Source organism: Solanum verrucosum, unplaced genomic scaffold, assembly GCF_900185275.1.
Source record: "Solanum verrucosum unplaced genomic scaffold, falcon-dt-bn FXZP01000144.1, whole genome shotgun sequence".
NCBI lineage: Eukaryota > Viridiplantae > Streptophyta > Magnoliopsida > Solanales > Solanaceae > Solanum > Solanum verrucosum.
In genome coordinates, this window is record NW_026020773.1 from 1056016 (window position 1) to 1080454 (window position 24439).

A 24439-nucleotide genomic window follows, 5' to 3' on the forward strand; every position below is an offset into this window, starting at 1 on the left:
AAAACTAATACAAATAATACACATTCAAGAGACTTTATGGTGGTTGATTCATGTACTAATAAGATGATTTACTATTTAATTTATTAAATAATTTATAACATTTATATTTAATGTAGGAATAAAATCATAATCTAACTTTTACCTAAAATTCTCCCCACTTTTATGTTTTCATATAGTTGATCAGTACAAAAGAAAGGAGGTTCATGCATTATGGCTAAATTCCTATTACCACTATAGAGCATGACAAAGTATATATTTTTCAAAAATTGCTCAACTATATGTATAACTGTCCATTGCTCCATCATAGTATGCCCCAATGGTTGCACGCGATTTCTGGCGCCGTCTCCTTCGTCTGTGAGTGCAGTTTACTGACTGTTCAGTTAAAACCTGGAAAAGAGTTGGAGTCGACAAACAAAGATGAGTCATGGACCAAATAGAAACCCCTCCTTTTTTGAGAAAAATGAAGTTACAGAGAGAAGAAGCACTAGTAGAACAAAATTCAATCGGTTAAAAACCAAATGATGAAGCTAGAAATCTAAACTGAGATTCACATTCACATTTCCATTTGTAGCTGAGATGAGTCTACATTGCTTGAACATTGTATGAGCTTGATCAATGCAGTCATACGCACCTCGATGCTCACACAAATCAAAGATGTGTCTGCAAGTTCCTAGGACTGAATTCTGATTAAGGGCCATTAGTCTGCACGTGGCAATAAGAAACTGAAGCCTGAGTTTTCTCGAATAAGTGGGGGCGGTTCAATGTCTGCAATATCAATCTGATCCATTGATTTAGACAGGTCATCAATTGAGAATGGTATGCTGCACCATGATCAACAAGGGCGATCAGTGATAAAGTGAAAGTACATTCTAAGGAAGTGGTGCACAAAAAAAGGTAATGGCAAGTTTAGGATAATGGAATCGTATATCCAACCTCGAATCATCGTCAAGCAAAAAAGAATTGCTGACTGCATTGTTAGAGTCTTCAGTCATTAATACACGCATATTGGCTATAACCTGTCAAATAATCGACAAACTCTACTCATTACTTGCCAGCCAGCAGAGGACAAAAGTAAAGAGTGTTTTGGGCAGATCAAAGATGCAGGAGACAGTGTTCTAAGCTGTATAAGCCACTCCCAACAAGAAATAATGATTTCATGCTGTAATGAAGCAGGGATTGAGGACATATTGTTGTATCTAACTTGACAATGGCCATAAAATCAATATGCACTACATGACGCAAAGGAACATCAAAATTATAGATTATCTGGTATCAAAATAACATCTAGAATTTTTTTCTGGACAAAAGTTGTGGCTTACATCTGATGAAAGGCTATGTGTGCCATATTTGTCGTCCCAATACATTGTGCTGATTCTGTAAAGTTGTTGAATGCTAAGCACCTGTTCATCATTTACAACTTTAATGAAAATGATAACGTATGGGCTCAAGAGATAGTCTTCGGAATATGTAATAGTCCAGTACTTACAGGACATAGATCATGGCTTATTTCATCCAATGTCTTCTTTGGCTTCTGGTGTATGACCTAGTATAGTCCAAAAGGAGCACAATTAAGGATCACTGCTGATAAAATATGGACAAAGCCCATTCCAAATTCTTTGGAACTACGGTATTTAGGTTTGTGCACTCAAATTCCGTGACACACAATCATGATTATATTGCAAAGGAATAATAAGTATGTAAAGAGATTCCGTTTAACACTGCAAGGACAGAAAATTGCTATTCTAATTTCCTTCTATTTTATATTACTAGGAAAAATATTGCTGTCGTTTCTTTTCCTGAAAAATATGCACCAGAGGATGTGTCCTTTGCCTTTGCCTTTCAGTTTACATATGCAGTTGTATGTTTAATCCAAATTAGAAGATGCATTACCAAGAATCCAATTGCCTGTCTTATATGCTTGAGCTCCTCCCAAGCTAATCCTGTATACTGAACAAGCTCCCTTCATCAGTGAAAACAAAAGACACGGTGACTAGCGTTTAACAAGTGGCAGGAGACCAAGGTACCTCATCAGTTGCTTTGTAGCACCAGTGCTCCAGTTCCGCCAAGCCAGTTTTGACATATTCACCGTTGCTAAATGAACAGCATTCTCTTCTCAGCAAAAGGCTACAGCAAGGAGGCACAAATAAAGAAAATAGGGTTTATTATATAGTAGAATCTTGAAGCTATAAGAATAATATGAGATTCCCTTGACAACAGACCTGTTAAATAATTGGACATTGATGAAAGAAAAGACTTGTGTAAATACTTTGCGCACAAGAAATGGAGGCACCTGAAAAAAAAAGAGAGAAAATAACCCTACTATCATAAGGTAACCAATATACACTCTTTTCATAAATTTATGACTTAATTATCTTGAGACTGTCCTGCCTCAATGCATCAATTACTTAACAGAAGATCACAATCTTCAGAAAAGTTGGGCCGTTCTTCCTTCAGCTAGAATATATTACTTATATTACACGAAAGTAGCTTTTTATTAACTACTACGCTAAACATTGTACTGACAGCCTGTCAATGTGATTAGAGTTCCATAAGATCTTTCACTCTAGAGCAAAGCAGTAATCTGTCAAATTAGCTATATTTTCAAAAGAAAACTAGTAACCACAGGTGAGTTGAATCAAGTTATAAATTGCATCTCATATCCTATATCATATTAGCCCTTTTGATAAGAAAATGATGAGAGCTACCCAACACCATTACTTCGCGAACTCTCTAAAGTTGGACTGTAGAGGATAGTGGAGCTCAGGATTTGTGTAGTTTCAGTTCAACCGACAAGAACTAGGAGAGCAAGAAGCTCGAGCATTTTCACTATTTATACTAGTAATCTGAGTAAGATCAGAGCAGATCAGGTATTCATCCTTATATCAAAGTAAGAATCATAAATTCCAAAAATTTTCTGCAAAACCACTTCAGTCCTATTGTTATAGCTACTTTTGGTTCTGATCTCTTTCTCTTATTTGTCCTGTTCACTCAAGTCCAATATTCAGATGTGAAAAGATCAGATACCATTCATATCACTTTTATAAACTTCTTAAAGTAAAACCACATGCACCTAAGAACTCCACCATGATAGTTTTCCTAAACTTTTTTGCTAGTAGGAGCCTCATCTCTAGCTAGTGTCAAAATGTCTCAAATACCCCCTCGTCCACTTTTACTTGTTCAGTTTGGAAAACCAAGTGATAATTTACCATTTTATACCTATTTTACCCTTCTTATCAAGTACTATTCATCTTCCAACTTAAAATAATTAGGGGTGATATATTAAAATTACCCTTTTCTTTATTGCTTCTTAAGGGTGTGCCAAGTCAAACATGAACAAGTAAACATGGATGGAGGGAGTACTAAAGATATAGGTGGATACTGGAGCTCAAGAACAATAACAACTTCCACAGTACTGGAAACTAGCTTTTTCATTGGATTTGCGAGCAAAAGGTGATATATGTTATAGTTCAGGTATTAGCAAGATATTGTGGAAAGTTCCTACAAAAGTTGTGTAAATCTCTCACTACCGTGTGAGTTATTCCTTCCACCTATATGAGGGATGCTCTGATTGTTGGTGAAAAGAAGGGTAGAGAAAAAGAAAAATTCATCAAAAGACAAAACATGCTCCAGAAAGGACTATGTGAAGATGTGTATCCATGAGAGAAGAAAGTTACATTTATTTTGCTAAACTAGAGCAGAAGAGTTATTGGAAAAAGATGATATATAATCATAAAGAGCATTCCATGGGTTGATGATATCAACACATTTTATTTATAAATAGGTTCAACAGCAAGTTATCTTTCATATCATGCAGAAGACTGTTAATTCACCTTCCAAGTTCAAAGCAAGTGAATGGGAGGAAAGCATGAAAAAAAAAAAGCAATATGTTTCTGTGACTCTTACATGATTGGCTTTCAATAAGTTCAAAAAGTTAGCAAGGCTCTTGACAATTCCTTGCCAGTGAGCGATCAAAATTTCCTGAGCAGCAGCATTTGCAAGTGTACGTGCTGTTGTCCCTTTAAGTAAACTTGCTCTGGATATTCTTGGTGCCTAAACCATAGATTGCAACATGTAAAAAGGCTTTGGTACACATAGAATCTAATAATATCTACTATTTCAAAACAAATATTTAGATAGATCTATGACAATATCTTGAACCTGAATGCACAACCCCAGCAGAGGAGAAATCTCTTTCTTAAGATTATCACGGATCATTCCGTAAATCTTTTCTACATATGCTGTTAGCTGCTGTTTAAACAACAGAGCAGGATATTTGGCCTCTACTTGGCGTAAGGTATCCACTCCACCGGCCGAATCACCATCAATGAGAGAAATATTGACACCTTGAGGGGTTCCACGAAAGCTCTATAAATTGTTTAATCAGCATGAAGTGTTACACAAATGATAAATAAATATCAATGTTAGGATGGAACTTTTTTCACCTGTGTCATTCTCCCAAATAGAGAGGCTGATGATGATCGCCTGTGCTGTGGGGTCATCCCAGCAGCACCACCAGCTTTTAATGTACGTTGCAGCAGCAGCAATAGAGTGGATGCATTGGACAGCCAATAGGCCAGCATATCATTGTTGTCCTGAGTCTACAATGTTAAAAAACTAGTTTTTAAGTGAAAAAGAGACATTTATTTTATTGATCTGCATCTTTCGCAAGTGAAATTGTATAACTATATTAATACTGACCTCAATAGCTTGGCCAATGGTTTGTATTACCCTATCAAAGATACTGGTCCTCTCTACTTCAAATGATCGCCACTGCCTAAGGCACTTGTAGATAATGCAGGCAGCAACAGGTCTGCCTTTAGAGAAGCCAAGGTGCTGTGCAATACACCGGATGATCAAGTCCTGATACTCCTGTTGTTTATCATTAAGTGATTTCTGTGGTCTTCCCTCCACCTCAGCACTCTCCCTTGAAAATGAAGTGCTATGCAGATCCTTTTAAAAATGCAATTGTTAGTCAACTAACAAAAGAGGTCAGAAATATACTAAAAAGACAACTAATATGCAAGCCTTTGACTTACTACGCTATTCCTTGTGCTGCTCTCAGTCCTCTGCCAAAATCATAGAACAGGGAAAAATTAGTTATAGATTTAGCATCCAATATGAGTGAAGGTTTTCAGGATTACCTGAATACTTGATCTTGACCGTCCCGACAGCAATTTATTGTTCTGTGCCATTGTCAGAGCCTGCTGGCGAAGTACTTTATTTTCTGACTCTATGTTGGTGAGCTTTTCTTCGAGCCTATTGGTAAGAAGGACAAATATTTTCATCAACTAAATCCTGAAAATATCCAAGGTACTCCTAGATATCCATTTTATATACAAGGATATAACTGACAGACAAGAATTGGTCTATTCTTTAATTTTTTTTTAATTTTTTTTTTTGATAAAGGTAACATTTGTATATCAATTATCAGCTCAAAGCTGGTATCCAAAATTTACATCATATCGTCCCTCCACACATGTGTGTCAGGCATAAACAAAAGATAAAGAAAAGAAAAGAAGAAAAAAGAGAAGCTATCCCTAGATCCTCCTTTCATCTTTATAAGGACCCTAGAATGTCAGTATTCAAACCAGGTATAGATCCAGAGCTATCTTTTCCTCTACATTAGTTAGAGGTGACTATGACAAGCTTTAGTCACTAAAAGAGGACCATTAACTTATGGATCCTCCTGAGCACAGCTTCAGCAATTACCTTCAAGTCACAGGACAAATTAAAATGGTGTATGGACATCTATAAAAATATAAACCCATTGTATGAGCATCTCATCTAAAGGCTTGAACTGAGAGAGGATACACATTTATTTATTTATTTATATCATTTGAAGCACTCCCCCACATCTGAGCCCCCTTTTTTTAGGCTCTCAAGAAAGTAGAAATATTTTGTTGATGGATGGTGGTGGAGCTTGAACCCACGTCCTCTGCCTGCATTGATACCGTGTGATATTGAATGCACTGACTGCTCTAACAGCTTAAGCTATTAGAGAGGGGATACTTTTATTTATTTGTAACTCATAAAGAGGCATTGTTAGCTATTATAGGATTTCAAACTTCTTGGTGAAGCCTCTATGACTGTCTCTCATCCTGAATCATTTCAGCAGCTAATTTGATTGAGACCATACCGTCCCTATCATGAAAGAGGTAGAAAAACAACTTGGTATTTAATTCAGGACACTACTCTCGAGTTTGAATCTTAGCTTTAGATCAATTAGAAGAATAAACAGAAGGATATCCCCCCTTCACAAGTAGATTTTGAAAAATGAAATCTGTTGTCATGAATGACCCAGCATTTGTTAGTGCCGGTCATGGCCCATTTGATGGGTTGTGACGTTTCTATATTTTAGTTATTTCTTTTGGGTTCTTGTACAAACTTTTTGTAATTTTATTGACTCAAAAGGTTGGTAATCTCTATTCTTACAATAGATAAGGAATAAAACAAGTATTAATTTATTCCAGTAGCTACCTGCTCATTGATTCCTGAAATTGTTGAACTTTTCTTTCAGTTTCTTCCAACTTCTTGTGCTTTTCTTCACTTGATTCTTGAGATTCAGCACGTTTCCTTTCAGAATCATCAGCACGTTGCTTTTCAGATTGCAATAACACCTATATAAAGGTATCAGCATGAAAACATCAACCATATGTTAGTTGAAAAAAAATGAACTTCCACACAAAGTCTGTATTCTGCTCTCCTTTGTTCTTTGGTGGGGAAACATCAGGTTGAGAGCACTTGGAGTTAACTTTATGAGTTCAGTGTCGGTACCTTTAAATTTTCCACTTCTGCATTTAAAGCATCAATCTTTTCTGTATCCTCAACAAGAACCGGCTTCTCTTCCACGATAGAGGTTGCTTCTTCAATTGCTTTCTGAGCAGTCTCACGTTCCTTGATGAGCAGTGCATTCGTTTGATCCACTTTGCTATGCGCATCTTCCAAGGTATTCTTCAGCTTTGCTATTTCCTGGCTTTTTGCCTCTTCCAAGTCCGTCTGTGAAGTAATGCATCAAACAGTATCCCTTTCTCAAAATGGACAACTTATCATAATCCACAAGGTCAAAAGTGGCAATAATAGTTAGCTTTCAAGTAGTATCTTGTTCCCCACTGATTTTCAGGTTAATTCTCTCCTTGATTTACATAAAGGAAATGCACGATCTGCTTAATTCAAGTGTATTACCCTTAGACGTTTCTCCAACTGCAGACGCCATGTAAGTTCTTCAACCTGTTTTTCAAGCTTATCCTTTGCTTCTTTTAGTGCACCTGTTTCTCTTGAAGCCTGAAGATATTGGAAATGTGTGTTAGAGATCCACAAGCAATGAGAATATTAGCAATAGACTATTAGATACGGATAGACCAAAAATAAGATTTTACTCTATCAATAGCAAACAACAAATCTGATACAAATACAAGGGATACTATATGGATAACCACAATATGTGAAACAAGAAGGTTTAAATCTGTAATTAGACAAAGGACTTCAGAGTTCATCACTCAGTGGCATGTATATATTCATTGTTAGTTACATGTAGATTGCATGCTTTTGATTCGACTTTGAATGTTCAGAAGATTAAATTGCTGATCCTGTTTTTATTGCTTTGCTCGAGAATTTCATCCATGTATGAGTTTTACCAACAGGAAGCTTCATAATGCTCATCTCTTTCCAATAAAGGTTCAGAGGAGCAATTAAGTGATCCATCATGCTGCGGAAGAACTTTAGCCTTTCGTTATGCAAATAACAGCAAACAAGGTGAATTATGCACCATGTAAGTAAAGGACTTAGCTAGCAGATTATGTACTTAGGTCACAGAGCATCATCTCAGTGCAAATCAAAGGAAATTGAAAATGTGATACAGGATAGACGGGATAAAGGTCCAAAAACTACCATCTTTAGTTTCCGAAGCTCTTTCTTTGCAACCCTTCCCCTCCATCTGCATTGTGTTACAATTGATGCAATTATGAGTTTCTTGTAGTACGAAAAGGCTCTGTGACCATGCCAATGTGCCTGCAAGTAACTTTTCTAGTTAATAGCGAGAACAAAAAACTTGGTCAACCCTCTGAATCAATAGAAAACAAGTAAACAAACTTGTATATTAATTGCTGCTTTGGTTTGTCTTTTATATCTGAATTCCTTTCGTGCAGCTGTCGCTCGAATTCCTGTCTGAAGAGCAATGACATTGATTTTGAGTCCTGTGTAGGACTTTCGGGCCAAGTGTCCACGCAATTTTGTCTGGATTTTGATAGAAGCAGCTTCTTTTTTCATATTGTCGAACACTTTGCAAGCAAGCCTTCCTGTTGACCATGACAAAGCGAGAACACAGAATTTGGTAAATATTATCAAAATAGTAGTAATTGTTTTAATATTGAAAGCTGCCAAATACATCTGGTCAATATTGTTTCCTTATTATGGAACACAGAAACTTGTAAGTCAAACTATAAGAGCCCTTCAACAAGGAGTACGAAAGTAAACCATTTGCCATAATTTATGGTTGTATGAACTCTCTGAAGGGTGAAAAACAACAGATGTCCGGAGAAAAGGTATTGATACAGAAAAGAAGGTTCACATCTTCCATAAAAAACAACAACAAACCCAGCGTAATTTAACAAGTGCGGGTTTTGGGGAGGGTAGTGTGTACACAGACCTTACCCTACCTTATGAAGATAGAGAGGTTCCTATAGACCCTCAACTCAAAGAAGGATGAAAAAGAGGCAGTAGCAACAAGCAGAAATAACAACAAGATAATAGGATAACCGAGGGTAAAAATACATGTAGTAATAGAAATCTAAGAATAAGATTATACAAGAATAACTAATACCATGGGAACAGAAAAGAAATACGCATGACTACCTACTAACCTTCTACCCCTAATTCTCGACTCCACACCCTCCTATCAAGGTCGTATCCTCAGTGAGCTAAAATTATGCCATGCCCTGCCTAATCACCTCACCCCAATGCTTTCCGCCTACCTCCACCCCTCCTCAAGCCATCTACGGCCAACCTCTCACACCTCTTACCAGGACATCTGCATATCTCCTCTTCACATGCCCGAGCCATCTCAGCCTCACTTCCTGCATCTTTTTCTCCACAGGGGTCACTCCCGCATCCCACCTTGTCCCAGATAGTTTCATTCCTAATTTTATCTCTCTTGGTATGCCCACACATCCATCTCAGCATCCTTATGTCTGCTACTCTGCCCCGCCTCTCTATAGTACTTACCTTTAAGTCTTGGCGGCACATTCTTATCACACAAAACACTGAATGCTAGCCTCCATTACATTCACCCCCGCCCCAATTCGATGTGTGGCAAACTCTTCAATCTCCCCATTACCTTGGATCACTATCCGAGGTACTTGAAACTTCTTCTCTTAGGTATGACCTGTGTGTCAAACCTCATGACCATGCAGATCCACATCTCCAATAACTGTATTCCCACTTTGCACTACCTATGGCCCAATTATTCTTAGGACATAAAACAAACTTCTTTTGTTTGCTAGGGCTAAAGGCTACTAGATGCTGTTTCAATCTAGGAGAAAAGCAAAAACTCAAGGGTCACCTTTGGAGAAGCACTTATAGGCAATCAAGCCTCACTCTGGTTATACTATGACGCTGACTGAACCCAATCCATAAACATGTATCTTACATACTTGGTGAAGAAAGAAAAAAATAGCTCAGACTGAAATATTGATGACATCACTATAATTGATTTGAAGGTGGTAAAGAGGATAACTACTTTCAGGCAGAACCCTTGCTCAAGAATCCTTGATCCACAACAGCGGAAACAAATTACACTCCCTCTGTGCTCCAATAGAAGGTTTCACCCAACATATATTACACAGATTACATGAATGAAGCTTTCCAATGCCTCAGTAAGTTGCAATAATCCTAGCTCATTGCGTAAAACATCTAGAACATACAAAACAAAGTCCCCAAGTTGAAGAGTTGATCGATAAAAAAATATATAAATAGACAAACCTCGACATGAGGATTGTAAGCAAATTGCAGCCTTCTGCAATGCAAGAAAGTATTTCCTAGTGATATGAGTTCTAACTTTCCTTTGGATTGTCTTAGCTGCTGTGGCTAGCTTCTGTGCTCTGCGTGCATCCAGCTCAGCCATCTGACCAGCTCTGAGAAAAACTTTCGTTTTCCCAATCTGCAAAACCATTTGTCCGACAAAATCATTGATTCATAAATTTGGGAACTCATGTTACGCTGAATTAAAGAGTGCATCAACCTTAAGAATGCTGCATGTAAAATGTATATGACAATGTTGTGGAGAACTATTCCAAGCAAATGAACCAATTTTAACCATGTGAACAGTGGATATTAATATCCTAGCCCTCAGCATATATAGAAAACTATAGTAAGCAATGCCCGCCTATATGCCAGCAATCCATAAAAAAGTGGATGTAAAACTGTTGAAGACAACAGACAAATTAACCATGGTTTAGAATTATGCCTGATATGCACAACTTCTCAAAAATAAGAATATGATTTTCTATCCTTTAGGTGAAAAAAGACAGCAAGGGAAAACCTAGTTCCTGAGATCACACCTTGCAAATTAGGTGTAACAGAGATGTTTTAAGAGATGAGCCATATCAACAAGTTGAAAAAGGTTCTAGTACATTGATTTTCTACTAAAGTTATGGGGAAGTGTTAGACGAGAAAGAGATACATCAAAATTGAAAAATGTAGAACTATAGATTGTGATGTCAAATAAGTAAAAAATCAGCTTTGTGGATAAGCAAAACAAAATGTCAAATAACCTGAGCCCCAGCAAGCCCCATATTTTCCAGAATCTTTTTGCACGCAACTTTTTCATCGGCACTGTCCACAAGCAGGTCAAATCAAGATAGCATGTCAGTTCGTCATCAAGAAGTCAAGCCTCCATGAATTAAAGTGCTTTTGAAAACATAAAGTTGTTTTTGGATTAGGAACACAAAACCAGTACTTACTTCCCTTCCAATACCTCTGGAGCAAGAAGCCCAAATCGGTTAAGAAACTCAAAGAATGTCTTACGGGTAGGGTAGCCAGCACAGCTAATTCTAATTGCTTCTAGAACACCCTGAGAACAACAAAATCTAAGCATATGGTTCAAGAGTACAAAACGAAATTCGTCATCTGAAAATGTCAAATTTTACTCACACCACAACGCAGTTGCTGCAATATATTAACATTCTCAAAAATTGCAGGTTTTAATTGATTGTTAGGCTTCACACATCTGATATAATGAGGTTCCGTAGAATTCAGAGTTTCCATCAATGATGTAAGTTGTAACTGCACCAGTTTAATCAGAACATCAGACTTTCACATACTTTTAAAGCAGTAAGGATTTGGCAATCCTGTTAGTGCTATGATGAAAAATATTCTCAGTTCACCAAAATCTGTCAAAAGTATATAAGTCAGTAACTACCTTAAAACGAGAACCGATGGATGAGAACTTTGACGATTTGGCTGATTTGGTTGTCTCCTCAGCAACAGGAGGGAAGAGGCCAGCTACAAATGAGCATTTGGAAGCACTTAACAAATCTTGATGCTCGGGAACAACATAGTCTTTGTTCTTATCCAAAAACAGATCAGACTGGTATAGAACCTGAACAGAAAGTAAGGGTTTAAGACACCAAAAAAATGACCTTTACTGTTAGTAATGCCTGTATCCAACACAAGAACATTTGACTGAACAGCTAACTCAGATGAAACTTTTTACCTCTCCAGCATAATGAGCAATGGTAAAATCAGTGCGAGACAGTTTTGGTTTGATAAATCGTTTGTGGACCTTGAATGTCTGATAAAGCTTCTGAGAGAATGTTTCATGAGTTGACTTGGGGAACATACTGGAAGAGTCCATTTCAAAGAGAATGTCAATTAAATTATTCTTCCTTGCCAAGACAGAAGCATATACAACACACAGACATTAAATGCAGGGAATCAATGCACGTAGCAGTATAACATTCATACATACAGATGAAGTGCTATACATCTTACCAGGCTTCATCAAGAAGAGCAATGATACCTCCAGGTTTCTGCAAAAGCAATACAAATCAACTTACAAAATGGTGCAGTACAACAAAATTGGTAGGCTCTTTTAAGTGGAAAGTGATGAACAAGGGAATCAGTAAATGCTGAGAAACGGTGTCTTTGCAGAAATCTATTGCACCGATAACTTTTAGTAACTTCCAATTCAATAGTTGAATCTATTTGGACCTAATAGTGCTGTTTTCCTAAATAGAAAAACAGATTTTATTACACAAACCAAATAAAAAAGTCCACTGGCAAACCAAAGATACTGGAGTAATACAAGAAAGAAAAATAAAAACTTATTAAATTAAAAGAGAATATCATGATAAAAGGACTAAAAGATCTGACAAAATCAATAAGTAAAATTAAAATAAAATGAGATGAAATGAATTTTTCTTTCAAAAATTCGAGTTGCATCAATTGAACAATTTATAGTGATTTTATATTATACGAACAAATTTATTTGGAAGCTACCTGTGTCTATAACTGTCAAACTAAGACTATTTTGATCTTTCAACAATTTGACAAGAATATATTTTAGCATCATACATTTTTAAAAAATCAAAGAAAACAAAAACTTGATTTGAAGAAGAAAAATCTATATCAATGTCTTCAACAGAATTCTTTCTAGTTAAAGCAATCTTATTTGGGTTTTAGATATAGAAAAAATCAATTTTGATCATTGACATTTATGTGCACGACACATGCATGCAAATTAGTATTAGAAAGTCAGAATCCAAGAAAATTCTGATCAACACTCACTAAACAAGTCTCTTGTCTGGTTACTTGTGTAGTAGACACATGACAAGTAGAATGCAGAGAAACAGAAATGGATGTACATATTGAGGAGCACTTCTCTGCTAAACTAAATGAGGAAACCTTTTCAATAAGATCCAGAACATCCTTATTATCCACAAATTCTATGTAGCTCCAATCGATCTCTTCTCTAGTGTATTCCTCCTGCTCCATCTTGAACACGTGCTGGAAAACAAATATACCCTAGTTCAGTTTTGGCTTAGAAGATATGGACAGAAAATTTCTAAAATTTCAACTACAAATACCTGGTTAAAGTGTTGCTGCAGCTTCTCATTTGTGAAATTAATGCAGAATTGTTCAAAACTGGTACACAAAAGTCAAAAGAGTCAAATGTCGAAAGACCACATTCAACAATATCCTGTGTGTCCTCCAATGATTTGACTCCTACCTATTAGTTTTAAAACTTTCAAAACCATAAATGTCAAGAACACCAATTAGAGATTTTGAGCTCGGATCTTGACCAATTGAGTTATTTATTTTGTCCACCAACCTGTAAACAGTTGAAAACTGTGCATCTTAGTGTCAAATAATCAGTAACAAACCACATCAAACAATCTGGTTGAGACAATAGAATCATACCAGTCAAACAAGCGAGAATATAATGTTTTAGCAAGCCCATCTCTACTAACTGTTGCAGCATCAGGATCAAGACTTCTCTTTATTACTTCTTCAGGTGTGACCATTACACGTTTTAATAGTGCATCTTCCAAATCCTTAAGATCACACCTGATATAAGAATTGAATCACATCAAACTCCCATCAACAAAGAACAAATTAAGATATAGAAGTAAAATTTGAAAGCCAAGAACATACATCAAAAGCTCTGCAACAGTCTGAAGATGGAACTTAGACTTGTCATCTTTTAACACTGATGAATCAGTTTCTTTGCCCTTTGCAAACTGAAGATTACCAAGATGAAGAACTGAAGCCACTACTCTAAAAATTGCTTCCTGAAAAAGAAACGAGTGAATCAAAATAAAAACTGCAGCACAAACTAAAGGAACCAGGGCATTACCTGCTCTTTCTCACTAATGCCAACAACATCCATGGCCCTCCTTGTTGCCAGATAATCTTGAGCATCACTTACACCTACTAGTTCAAAGCAACTCGATTGATTAAGATAGTGAAATGTTTTAGGGTCCCCCAACTTATACTTTTCAACCTCCTGTTAAGATTAAAAAACTGTCAGAAGGACATCAAGACTATCAAATAAGTTTACACCAAGAGCTGAAAAATATAAAAAAGGAGAGAAGCTTTGAAATCCAATTACCTCCTGGGGTGCTGCACATAGAAGGTAGAAACAATGATAGTTGCGTTCAGGATCTGAAACTTGGCAAACACGAGACCTTTCAAGGAGGTAAGTTCTAATAGCTGCACCAGATATTCTTCCATTTTTGTCAAACTGAATCTCCACAAATTTACCAAAACGACTGTAACAACATAAGTATAAGCATTCAGAAGAAAAAACGTATGCCAAAACAACTAAATGAGTCACTTCTTAATTGGATGCATGAGTGGAACAGTATCTCACCTTGAATTGTTATTTCTAACTGTTTTGGCATTGCCAAATGCTTCAAGTACTGGATTTGACTGGAGATAAAACAGAGTTAAAAGGATAACAAAACCAGTAAGAAGGCAGAAGAAAATGACTGACGACCCTTAAGCTTGAAGCTCTCTCCTCCCTAATGATTTTTACTTTTTAGACATGAAACAGGTTATTTCAAGATTATTACATTCAAATAAATAAGAAGAGAGTACAATGATATATTAACATAGAGCATAGTGACCCCTTCACAAGCTTTTTATAAGTCTATAACAAAGCAAAATGCTAATGAATTCATCAGAACCAAGAATGATCTCTTTTTAATGCCCTTCAGAAAATCTTTGTTGATCTTACTAGGTCATTTTGTTCAGAACTTTCACAGACATCTAGTCTATAGCATAATTTCGTAATAGTTATCTATAAAAGTAATAAAAATCATTGTATGTAACATAATAACAGTAATAGGTTACCTTTCTCAAAAATTTCACACATTACAGTAAAGATTCTCACTTCAATTAGTTTCATTTCTTTCATTCTGTCTTAAACTTTGTCCTGTAATGTATCTTATGTTTCATTCATATCCACACATTCAAATCAGAGATGTTCCACGAAATTACCATATTTATTTCTCCATTTGTAGAGCTAATAAAGTTGCACTACCATATTTACTTCATATATTTTATCAAATAATGGTCTAATGTCATGTACTTCAGATGTTCAGCATGTAGAAAGTGTTAGCATGATTGGACAGATTCTAAATATCTGTACATACCTATGTTATAAATCTAAATATTTGTGTAATGATGATAGGAGATAGCATAGATTAATGTAGCATATTTTCAGAGATATTACAATTAGGAAAAACATATATTTAGGGATATATAGCAGATTTGTAGGCATGTAAATCAGAATTCTTTCTATTTAATGGAAGAACTCTCATTTGAGAGAACTCATTCAGCAAAATTGACATGGTATTAGAGCCTTTTTCAGTGCTTTGATTCTTAGTGTCTTTCATCTGTGGTTTCTTTCAGAATTTTTTTTTTTGAAAGTTTTGGTTCAGCTTACTGTTTTTTAGTCAACAGTAAGTCCTAAGTATCTTGGAATTTTAGGCATCTTGGAATCTCAGTCTTGGTCATTTTGGTTATTTTGTATCATTGCATTTCTATCTTCCTTAACTTGTCAAGAACATGGCGTCATATCAGTTTGAGTCCTTCTATGTTCGTTTCACAGGAAAAAATTACTCTGCCTGGGAATTTCAATTCCAACTATTTGTCACCGGAAAAGAATTATGGGGACATATAGATGGAAGTGATCCTACTCCTACTGATCCTACAAAGCTCGGTCAATGGAAGGTTAAAGATGCTCGGGTGATGACATGGCTTTTAGGGTCAATTGACCCTCTTATTGTTCTTAATCTCAGGCCATACAAGACAGCAAAGGCCATGTGGGATTATTTACAAAAGGTTTACAACCAAGACCATAGCGCAAGGCGCTTTCAGTTAGAGCATGAAATTGCTATGTATTCTCAAAGAGGTCTCTCTGTTCAAGATTATTTCTCTGGATTTCAGAACTTATGGGCTGAATTTACCGATATCGTTTATGCTACAATACCTTCTGAATCTATCTCCATCATTCAAGGAGTTCATGAACAAAGCAAGCGAGATCAATTTTTGATGAAATTACGATCTGATTTTGAAAATGTTCGCTCCAACTTGATGAACCGTGATCCATCTCCATCGTTGGATGTCTGTTTTAGGGAATTACTTCGTGAAGAGCAGCGTCTCTTCACACAAAATGCTTTTCATCAAGGAAATGTTGTCACTGTCGCATTTGCAGCTCAAGGGAAAGGAAAGGGCATGGATATGGCTAGAACTCAATGCTACAGTTGCAAGAAATATGATCATATTGCTAGCAATTGTGGCAAGAAGTTCTGTAATTATTGTAAACAACAAGGACACATTATCAAAGAGTGTCCCACACGTCCTCAAAACCGTAGGGCAAATGCTTTTCAAGTTGGGATAAATGGTTCAACTACAGATAACTCGTCTTCAGTAGGACAAGTTCTTACTCCTGAAATGGTACAACAAATGATCTTGTCAACATTTTCAGCTTTGGGGCTGCAAGGTAATGAGGTAATATCTAAATTTTGGCTTGTTGATTCTGGCGCTTCCAATCATATGACCAACTCAACTAATATACTCAAAAACATCCGTGAGCATAATGGTCCAACACAAATTCAGGTTGCCAATGGTAGTAATTTACCCATTACCAAGGTTGGGGATATTACTGAAACTTTCAAGAATGTTTTTGTATCACCAAAGCTCTCCACTAGTCTTATTTCAGTTGGCCAATTGGTAGATAACAATTGTGATGTGAATTTTTCTCGTAATGGTTGCCTTGTGCAGGATCAGGTGTCGGGGACGATAATCGCGAAGGGGACTAAAGTTGGAAGATTGTTTCCTATACACTTTTCTATTTCTCGTGTTCTAGCTCTTGCTTCTACCACTACTAAGAATGAGGTTTGGCATAAACGTCTAGGACATCCAAATTCTATTGTGTTGTCTCATTTGTCCAATTCTGGTTTATTGGGAAATAAAAATCAATTTTCAGTTGCTTTCTTTGATTGTTGTACTTGTAAATTAGGCAAAAGTAAAACTCTTCCTTTTCCTAATTTTGGTAGTCGTGCTGCAAAGTGTTTTGATGTCATTCATAGTGATGTTTGGGGCATTTCACCAGTTATTTCTCATGCTCATTTCAAGTATTTTGTGACATTTATAGATGACTATAGTCGATTTACATGGGTGTATTTTCTTCGATCTAAATCTGAAGTGTTTTCCATATTCAAGAAATTTTTGGCTTACGTTGAGACTCAATTTTCCACATGCATCAAAATATTAAGATCTGATTCTGGTGGAGAATATATGTCTCATGAATTCAATAATTTCTTGCTTGAGAAAGGAATTGTATCACAACGCTCTTGCCCATATACGCCACAACAAAATGGGGTTGCTGAGCGTAAGAATCGTCATCTTTTAGATGTCACTCGTACTTTATTGATTGAGTCCTCTGTTCCATCTAAATATTGGGTTGAAGCTTTGTCTACTGCTGTCTATTTGATTAATAAACTTCCATCTAAAGTGTTAAATCTTGAGTCTCCATATTATCGTCTTTTTCATAAGCATCCCAGCTATCATAGTTTTCATACGTTCGGTTGTGTTTGTTTTGTGCACCTGCCTCCTTTTCAACGAAATAAACTCTCTGTTCAGTCTATTAAATGTGCTTTTATGGGCTATAGTACTTCACAAAAAGGTTTTATTTGCTATGATCCAAGTTCTAACAAATTTCGTGTTTCTAGAAATGTTATTTTCTTTGAGAATCAGTATTTCTTTCCTACTCATGTTGAGTCATCTTCTGTTTCTCCTCTTCTTCCTACTTTTGAGGATTTGTCATTGTCTTCTAAGCGGTTCAAACCAGGATTTGTGTATGAACGACATCGACCAACTTTACCCCATCCCGAAACAGATCCGCCACCTGAGACTGCTCCACAACCAGAATCTGAGATTTCTTCAAGGTCTGCTCCTCTTGAGCCTCCTCGGCGATCTACTAGAGTGTCTCAAACTCCTAAACGGTATGGTTTTTCTTCTACTTTATCCACCATCTCTATTCCAACAGGTTACTCACAAGCTTCCAAGCTTGAATGTTGGCAAAAAGCAATGGAGGAGGAACTTTTGGCTCTTAAAGAAAATAACACATGGGACATTGTTCCTTGTCCTCCAAATGTCCGTCCAATTGGATGTAAATGTCAATTAAGCTTAATTCTGATGGAACTCTTGATCGGTACAAAGCTCGATTGGTGGTCCTTGGCAACAAACAGGAGTATGGTGTAAACTATGAGGAGACTTTTGCACCTGTAGCAAAAATGACTACGGTGCGAACTATTATTGCCATTGCTGCATCACAACATTGGCCTCTTCATCAAATGGATGTCAAAAATGCTTTTCTTCATGGTGATCTCAAAGAAGATATTTATATGAAACCCCCACCTGGTTTGTTCTCATCACCTACATCAGATGTATGCAAGTTGAAGTGGTCTTTATATGGATTAAAACAAGCTCCAAGGGCTTGGTTTGACAAGTTTCGATCTACTTTGCTTCAATTCTCTTTTGAACAAAGCAAATATGATTCGTCTTTGTTTCTTCGAAAAACATCTGCTGGTTGTGTTCTTCTTTTGGTGTATGTCGATGACATTATTATCACAGGAACTAATTCTTCACTAATCACTAGCCTCCAGCAGCAACTTAAGGATTCTTTTCATATGAAAGATCTTGGTATTCTTACTTACTTTTTGGGGTTAGAAGTTCATTATAATTCTTTAGGTGTGTTCTTGAACCAACACAAATATACTCAGGACTTGATTGCTTTGGCTGGTCTTCAAGAATCTTCCTCTGTAAATACTCCATTGGAATTGAATGTAAAGTACTGCAGTGCGGAAGGAGATCTTCTTCCTGATCCAACTTTGTATCGGCAATTAGTTGGGAGCCTAAATTATCTTACTATTACTCGGCCTGATATCTCTTTTGCAGTTCAACAAGTGAGTCAATTTATGCAGGCTCCACGCCATCTACATTTGGTGGCTGTCCGTCGCATCATTCGATATCTCTTGGGAACATCTACTCGTGGATTATTCTTTCCTAGTGGTTCTGAGATTCAGCTTAATGCATTTAGTGATTCTGATTGGGCTGGATGTCCTGATACTCGTCGCTCCGTCACGGGTTGGTGCATGTTTCTTGGAGATTCCTTGATATCTTGGAAGAGCAAGAAGCAAGATCGTGTATCAAAATCTTCCACCGAATCTGAATATCGAGCAATGTCTACTGCTTGCTCTGAGATTGTTTGGCTTCGTGGTTTACTTGCAGAAATTGGATTTCCTCAATCTAATCCCACTCCTCTCCATGCTGACAACACAAGTGCTATTCAGATTGCTACTAATCCAGTTTATCATGAAAGGACCAAACACATTGAAGTGGATTGTCATTATATCAGAGAAGCTGTAGATAAGAGAGTCATTACTCTTCCACATGTATCCAGTGATCTTCAAATAGCTGATGTGTTTACAAAGTCTATGGCACGACAACGTCATCAGTTTTTGGTAGGCAAATTGATGCTTTTTGATCCACCGGCATCAATTTGAGGGGGGATGTTAGCATGATTGGACAGATTCTAAATATCTGTACATACATATGTTATAAATCTAAATATTTGTGTAATGATGATAGGAGATAGCATAGATTAATGTAGCATATTTTCAGAGATATTACAATTAGGAATAACATATATTTAGGGATATATAGCAGATTTTTAGGCATGTAAATCAGAATTCTTTCTATTTAATGGAAGAACTCTCATTTGAGAGAACTCATTCAGCAAAATTGACAGAAAGTACCTTAGCAAATGCAGCATTTGTGCCACAAAGCTTCAGTATGTAAAAATAACGTAAGTTATGCAGAACTAAAGCCTCAAAAGAAAAATTTGCCAATGGATTACCTACCCTTGTAAGTTAAAGGGGGAAACGTGTTTAAACAAGCTCAACTCATCAAGATCATACAGGTTACCTCTAGAACTTGCTGCTCAACAGTTCGACCTTCAGTGCTTCTACGGCCGCCCAAATAAGCAAGGTATTGCATAAGCATTTTAGTAGTTTCAGTTTTACCAGCCCCACTTTCACCGCTGACCAATATTGAATTGCTTTTACCTTCATTTATCATCTGCCTGATTCATTTTATAATCTTAGTAACAATTGTATAGTGTTTGGGGGTAAATCATGGGGAGTGGAAGTTGAAACAGGAGTACCTGTAAGCAGCATCAGCAATAGCGAAGACATGAGGACTTAATTCGCCAAGCGGTGCTCCCTTGTATTGTTCCATCATATGGCGATCATATAGATGAGGCAACTTTTGGAATGGATTGATGGCAATGAGAATACTTCCAGTATAAGTCTGTCATAATGTCACATTATGATAGAACCACCCATAGATACAACAATTCATTTCTTCCTCTCACCAATCTACAGAAATTGGACCATAAACTTACATAGATTTCGTTGAGTTGATATCTTGAAGCCAAATTCTGCAAGACGCCAGGCTCATGCAAATATGATAACTTGGTCATGTCATCAACTCCACCAGCAGGAGCATCTTCATCTTTGGGATATATGTTTGATAAATTTACTGTAACCTAGATGATTTGAAAAGTGAAAGATAGGTAAGCAGTTACGAGTGAAGACATTGCCAATTAGAGTTGTGCCTGCTGCATTAAAATTTTGTGACAGTGCAACATAAGAGGGAACGAGACAGAGCTTACTAATGCATTCTTAAACAAAAAAACAACAGCAACTACTACGCTAAACAGGTGAGGGTCGACTATATGAACCCCCACTTCTTCATTTAGGCTCAATTCACATTATCATCTTCATACTAAATAAAATGAAGTGATGATAAGTTAAATTTACAAATAACAACAATAATAATAATATTAGAAGTTTACTAACAAGACTAAAACCTATTTTCAACTAGTAGATATCATCTGGGATCTTTTTCTTCCATTTTTCTTTTTTTTTTTTTTGATAACCGAGAAATCCGCCTGTGACCCGCCCTTTGGACCAATCACAGCCTTCTAAATTCGGTGGATAATGGGCCCACCCCTCTACCCTTCTCCACTTAAATACCAGGCTTCGCATGGTGTGGGGCTTGAACCTGCGACCTAAGCCACAAATCCTCCACCTTTTGCCACTTGAGCTAGGCCTTGGGGGCTTCTTCCATTGTGCCCTATCTTTAGCAAAGTTTCATTGATACCAAAGATTTGTAGGTCTTTTGAGACAACTTCTTCTATATGATTTTAGGTATACCGTCCCTTTTACACCTTTACTTACTGTAAGAAATATAGGAAAAGAATATTATTGAATTGTTGTTATGTCTACATTATTACATTGAGACCCTATTTATAGACCCTAAAATACAATCCTTTACCAAGTAGGATACTATTTAGTATTCCTATTTCTTTTTCTATTCCTATTCCTATTCTAACAGGATTGTATAAACCTATTCCTATTCTTATAGGATTGTATAAACCTATTCCTATTCTAATAGGATTGTATAAACTTATTCATATTCTAACACTTACCATAGTTTCACACTTATAGACTGGTGCCGTAGGTCGATACAAGACATGTCCAAACCATCTTGAATGATCTTCTCACACTTTATCCTCAACACATGGTCGCATGCTACTTGCACCTTCTGGTGAATTTGGTCATTTTTAATCTTGTATAAACGCACATTCATCTTAGCATTTGCATCTTTGCAACACTCATCTTGTGGAGATGTCGGACTTAAAAAGCCCCACATTCACTACCATCCCGCATTGTCGGTCTTATAGTTATTCTATAAAACTTACCTTTCACTTTGGTAGGCATCCTTTATCACAAAACACCCTGGTAGAAAACAAAAGGGAAGAAACAGAGCAAATAGTCCCAATATAAGAGGAAAGAAAGGATATAGTGGAAAGACAGTTCAGATATAAGTCAATACTTCATGCACTCCTCTTGTGATGGAAATATAATATAATTTTTCTAAACTAATTTGGAAGTGATATATATCCTAACCTTACAAACAGAGGAGGATATAGTGAATTAGATACGGGTTGGAAAGACAATTCAAATATAGGTCAAATAATCCTCACACTCCTCTTGTGATGGAAGCTATGCTAGTGCAGACATTCATAGGTGCAAGGTACTTTACTTACTATATAATAAAAATTCTAAACTAATATGGAAGTGATATACACCTTAACCTTACAGAGGTGGGTATAGGCTATAGATGAGAGCTTGTACGAACCCAGTAACTTTGTATTTGACTCTCGATATGTATCGAAAAATTCACTAAACAAGTAAAAAGTTGATATATTTTGAAACCGGCAAATCGAATGGGTTGTTGTAGAATTCCGAACTTGAACCCACAATGTCCAAATCCTTGATATGCCTCTGCTCACAGAATATGCAACACACGTCATCACCAAGAATACATTCATTTGCAGTTTTGATGATGGCTTTGTCACTCGAAATTCATTTTAAGCCAATTTAGATAGAAAAATCACTGTTGAATGAGACAGAGTGCTAGTCACTAGTCGGTCAAGAACGCACACAACGCACACGTTCAGAAGATGAAGATAACGGAGATGAGGATGCTCAAATGGATGTATGAGCACACTAGGAAGATAAGATTAGGAACGTGGTTATACAGGACAAGGTGAGAGTGGCCTCTGTGGCGAACAAGATGAGAGAAGCGAATCTAAGATGGTTCGGGCATGTGAAAAGGAGGCACGCGAATGCACCAGTAAGGAGGGGCGAGAGGCTGGCTATAGTGCATTTCAGGAGAGGTAGATGTGGGCCAAAGAAAAACTTAGGGAGGTAATTAGATAGGTTATGACACGTTTCCAGATTACTAAGGATATGACCCTAGATATGAAGGTGTGGAGGTCGAGGATTAGGTTAGAAGGGTAGTAGGTAGCCGAGGGTTGTCGTACTTTTATGTGGGAGAGGTAGGGGGCTAGACTCTTCTTCTCATCATCTCCTTCTTTAGTATACTATTTAGTATTATTCTTCACTTTTTACTACTACATCACTTCACTTGCTTTCTTTTTATTTCTCTATGTTGCTATCATTATTTTCCTTTCAATCCTACTTTGATTACATTTCTTTTGAGCCAAGGGTCTATAAGAAACATCCTACCCTCTCCATAGCCCACTTGTGAGACTACACTAAGTATGCTATTGTTGTTGTAGATAGATAAATCAGTTAGCATACAGAAAATAAGTTTGTCAGTTAAGTATCTCATCCTATTGGATACCATAATACACACTGAAATTAACAAACAAGCAAACTGAAACTGCAAGAATAAAATAATGTTCCACGTAAAAGAGCTAACATACCTTCTTCCCATCAGATGTCTGGACCTGAACATCCTTTTCATTAATCTGTGATACTTGTCCATCAATCCAAGCAACGGATTGATTCTCAACCCACACATGAGAGCCCACAATGATATTTACTGGAGTGCCCTGCATACAGTTTACCTTTCCATCAGATCAGAAAAGTTCACTGTTGACTGTTTAAAAACAATATACCAAAAAGAAGAGCAATGCAGTTCTCTATGTTTAAGGAGATTAACAACATACCATCTTTAGTAATTGAAATCAGTTCTTCATCTATACATACATGACACAGTAACAAAACCCAATTCCAGAAATTGGATAGAAAACAGAGAACCCCCAATAACAAATTGCGCAGATCAAGTGTTCGATGAATTGCTTGAGTGAAGCAGATGTGTGAATGAGCGATTGATGGACGTGCCATTGTTGGAGAAGAGAAGAGAAGCGAAGGCTGCGGAATAGGAATTGTTGAATCTTTCTTTTTTCTGTTTGTATTGTTGGCGGGAGCACCGGACCTCAAATTAACTCTCACTCACACACTATTCCATTTACATCTCCGACTCCTATTATTTGTCCACTCTTACTTTTACGTGTTTTTTAGCACCTTTTATTGGACTCACAATTGATTTGGTATGATTTGTATCGTACCATTATAAAGTAATTTTATCTCGTATCTTACTTTTCTATAAATTTATTATTCAAATTATTAATATATGACATTATATAAGGACAGAAAATAATACAATACAATTAAATATTGTACTTATTAAAATAATAATGTAGTAAGATAAAAGTACTATTTTTTATGAAATAATAAACAAAGTATTGTTAATGTACTTGAAGAAACCAAAAAAAATTAATGTAAAGGATAAAAAAAAAATTAAAATAATATTGATATGCTAAAATGGATAAATAAAAGTGAAAATTATAATCTTTTTATATAATCAAGTAAAAGTGACCAGATAGGCTATTAAATACAAATATATTTTTCTGGAAAAAGAAAAAAGGAAATACATAAATTGTCTCCTAAGCTTATTCAAAAAAAAAAAAAAAAATCAATTACACATTTTAATTTTA

The 24439-nt window shown here is 36.4% G+C and overlaps 1 protein-coding gene across 2 annotated transcripts; it reads right to left on the minus strand.

The window, feature by feature from the left end:
• Nucleotides 1-252: 252 nt before the first annotated feature.
• On the minus strand, nt 253-23497 carry LOC125812880 (myosin-11-like). 2 transcript variants are annotated; one of them, XM_049492343.1, is made up of 38 exons: nt 23363-23497; nt 20468-20611; nt 20228-20373; nt 19990-20146; nt 14366-14424; nt 14105-14264; nt 13850-13999; nt 13648-13784; nt 13414-13560; nt 13223-13324; nt 13080-13137; nt 12898-12999; nt 11986-12023; nt 11708-11834; nt 11414-11593; nt 11146-11277; nt 10956-11065; nt 10767-10827; nt 9976-10153; nt 8089-8294; nt 7888-8007; nt 7183-7281; nt 6775-6996; nt 6478-6617; nt 5142-5256; nt 5037-5066; nt 4699-4950; nt 4443-4598; nt 4159-4365; nt 3904-4050; nt 2220-2290; nt 2025-2124; nt 1891-1947; nt 1487-1543; nt 1320-1400; nt 934-1016; nt 632-821; nt 253-387 (listed from the first exon to the last, which is right to left on the minus strand). In XM_049492343.1, the coding sequence occupies exons 1-37, from the start codon at nt 23495-23497 to the stop codon at nt 698-700; spliced, it is 4590 nt and encodes a 1529-aa protein (XP_049348300.1). In that variant the 3' UTR covers nt 253-387; nt 632-697. The 2 variants fall into 2 exon arrangements, with proteins under 2 accessions (XP_049348300.1, XP_049348301.1); XM_049492344.1 differs by lacking the exons at nt 253-387; nt 632-821 and having other exon boundaries at nt 981-1016; nt 1891-1940.
• Between the last annotated feature and the right edge of the window lie 942 nt (nt 23498-24439).

Coding starts and splice junctions, on each gene's coding strand:
- LOC125812880 (XM_049492343.1), bottom strand. CDS start 23,497: ATGCAGGGCACTCCAGTAAATATCATTGTGGGCTCTCATGTGTGGGTT. Junction 11,066..11,145: donor TGCAGCAACTGCGTTGTGGT/GTGAGTAAAATT, acceptor TGTTGTTCTCAG/GGTGTTCTAGAAGCAATTAG. Junction 822..933: donor TTGCTTGACGATGATTCGAG/GTTGGATATACG, acceptor ATCATGGTGCAG/CATACCATTCTCAATTGATG.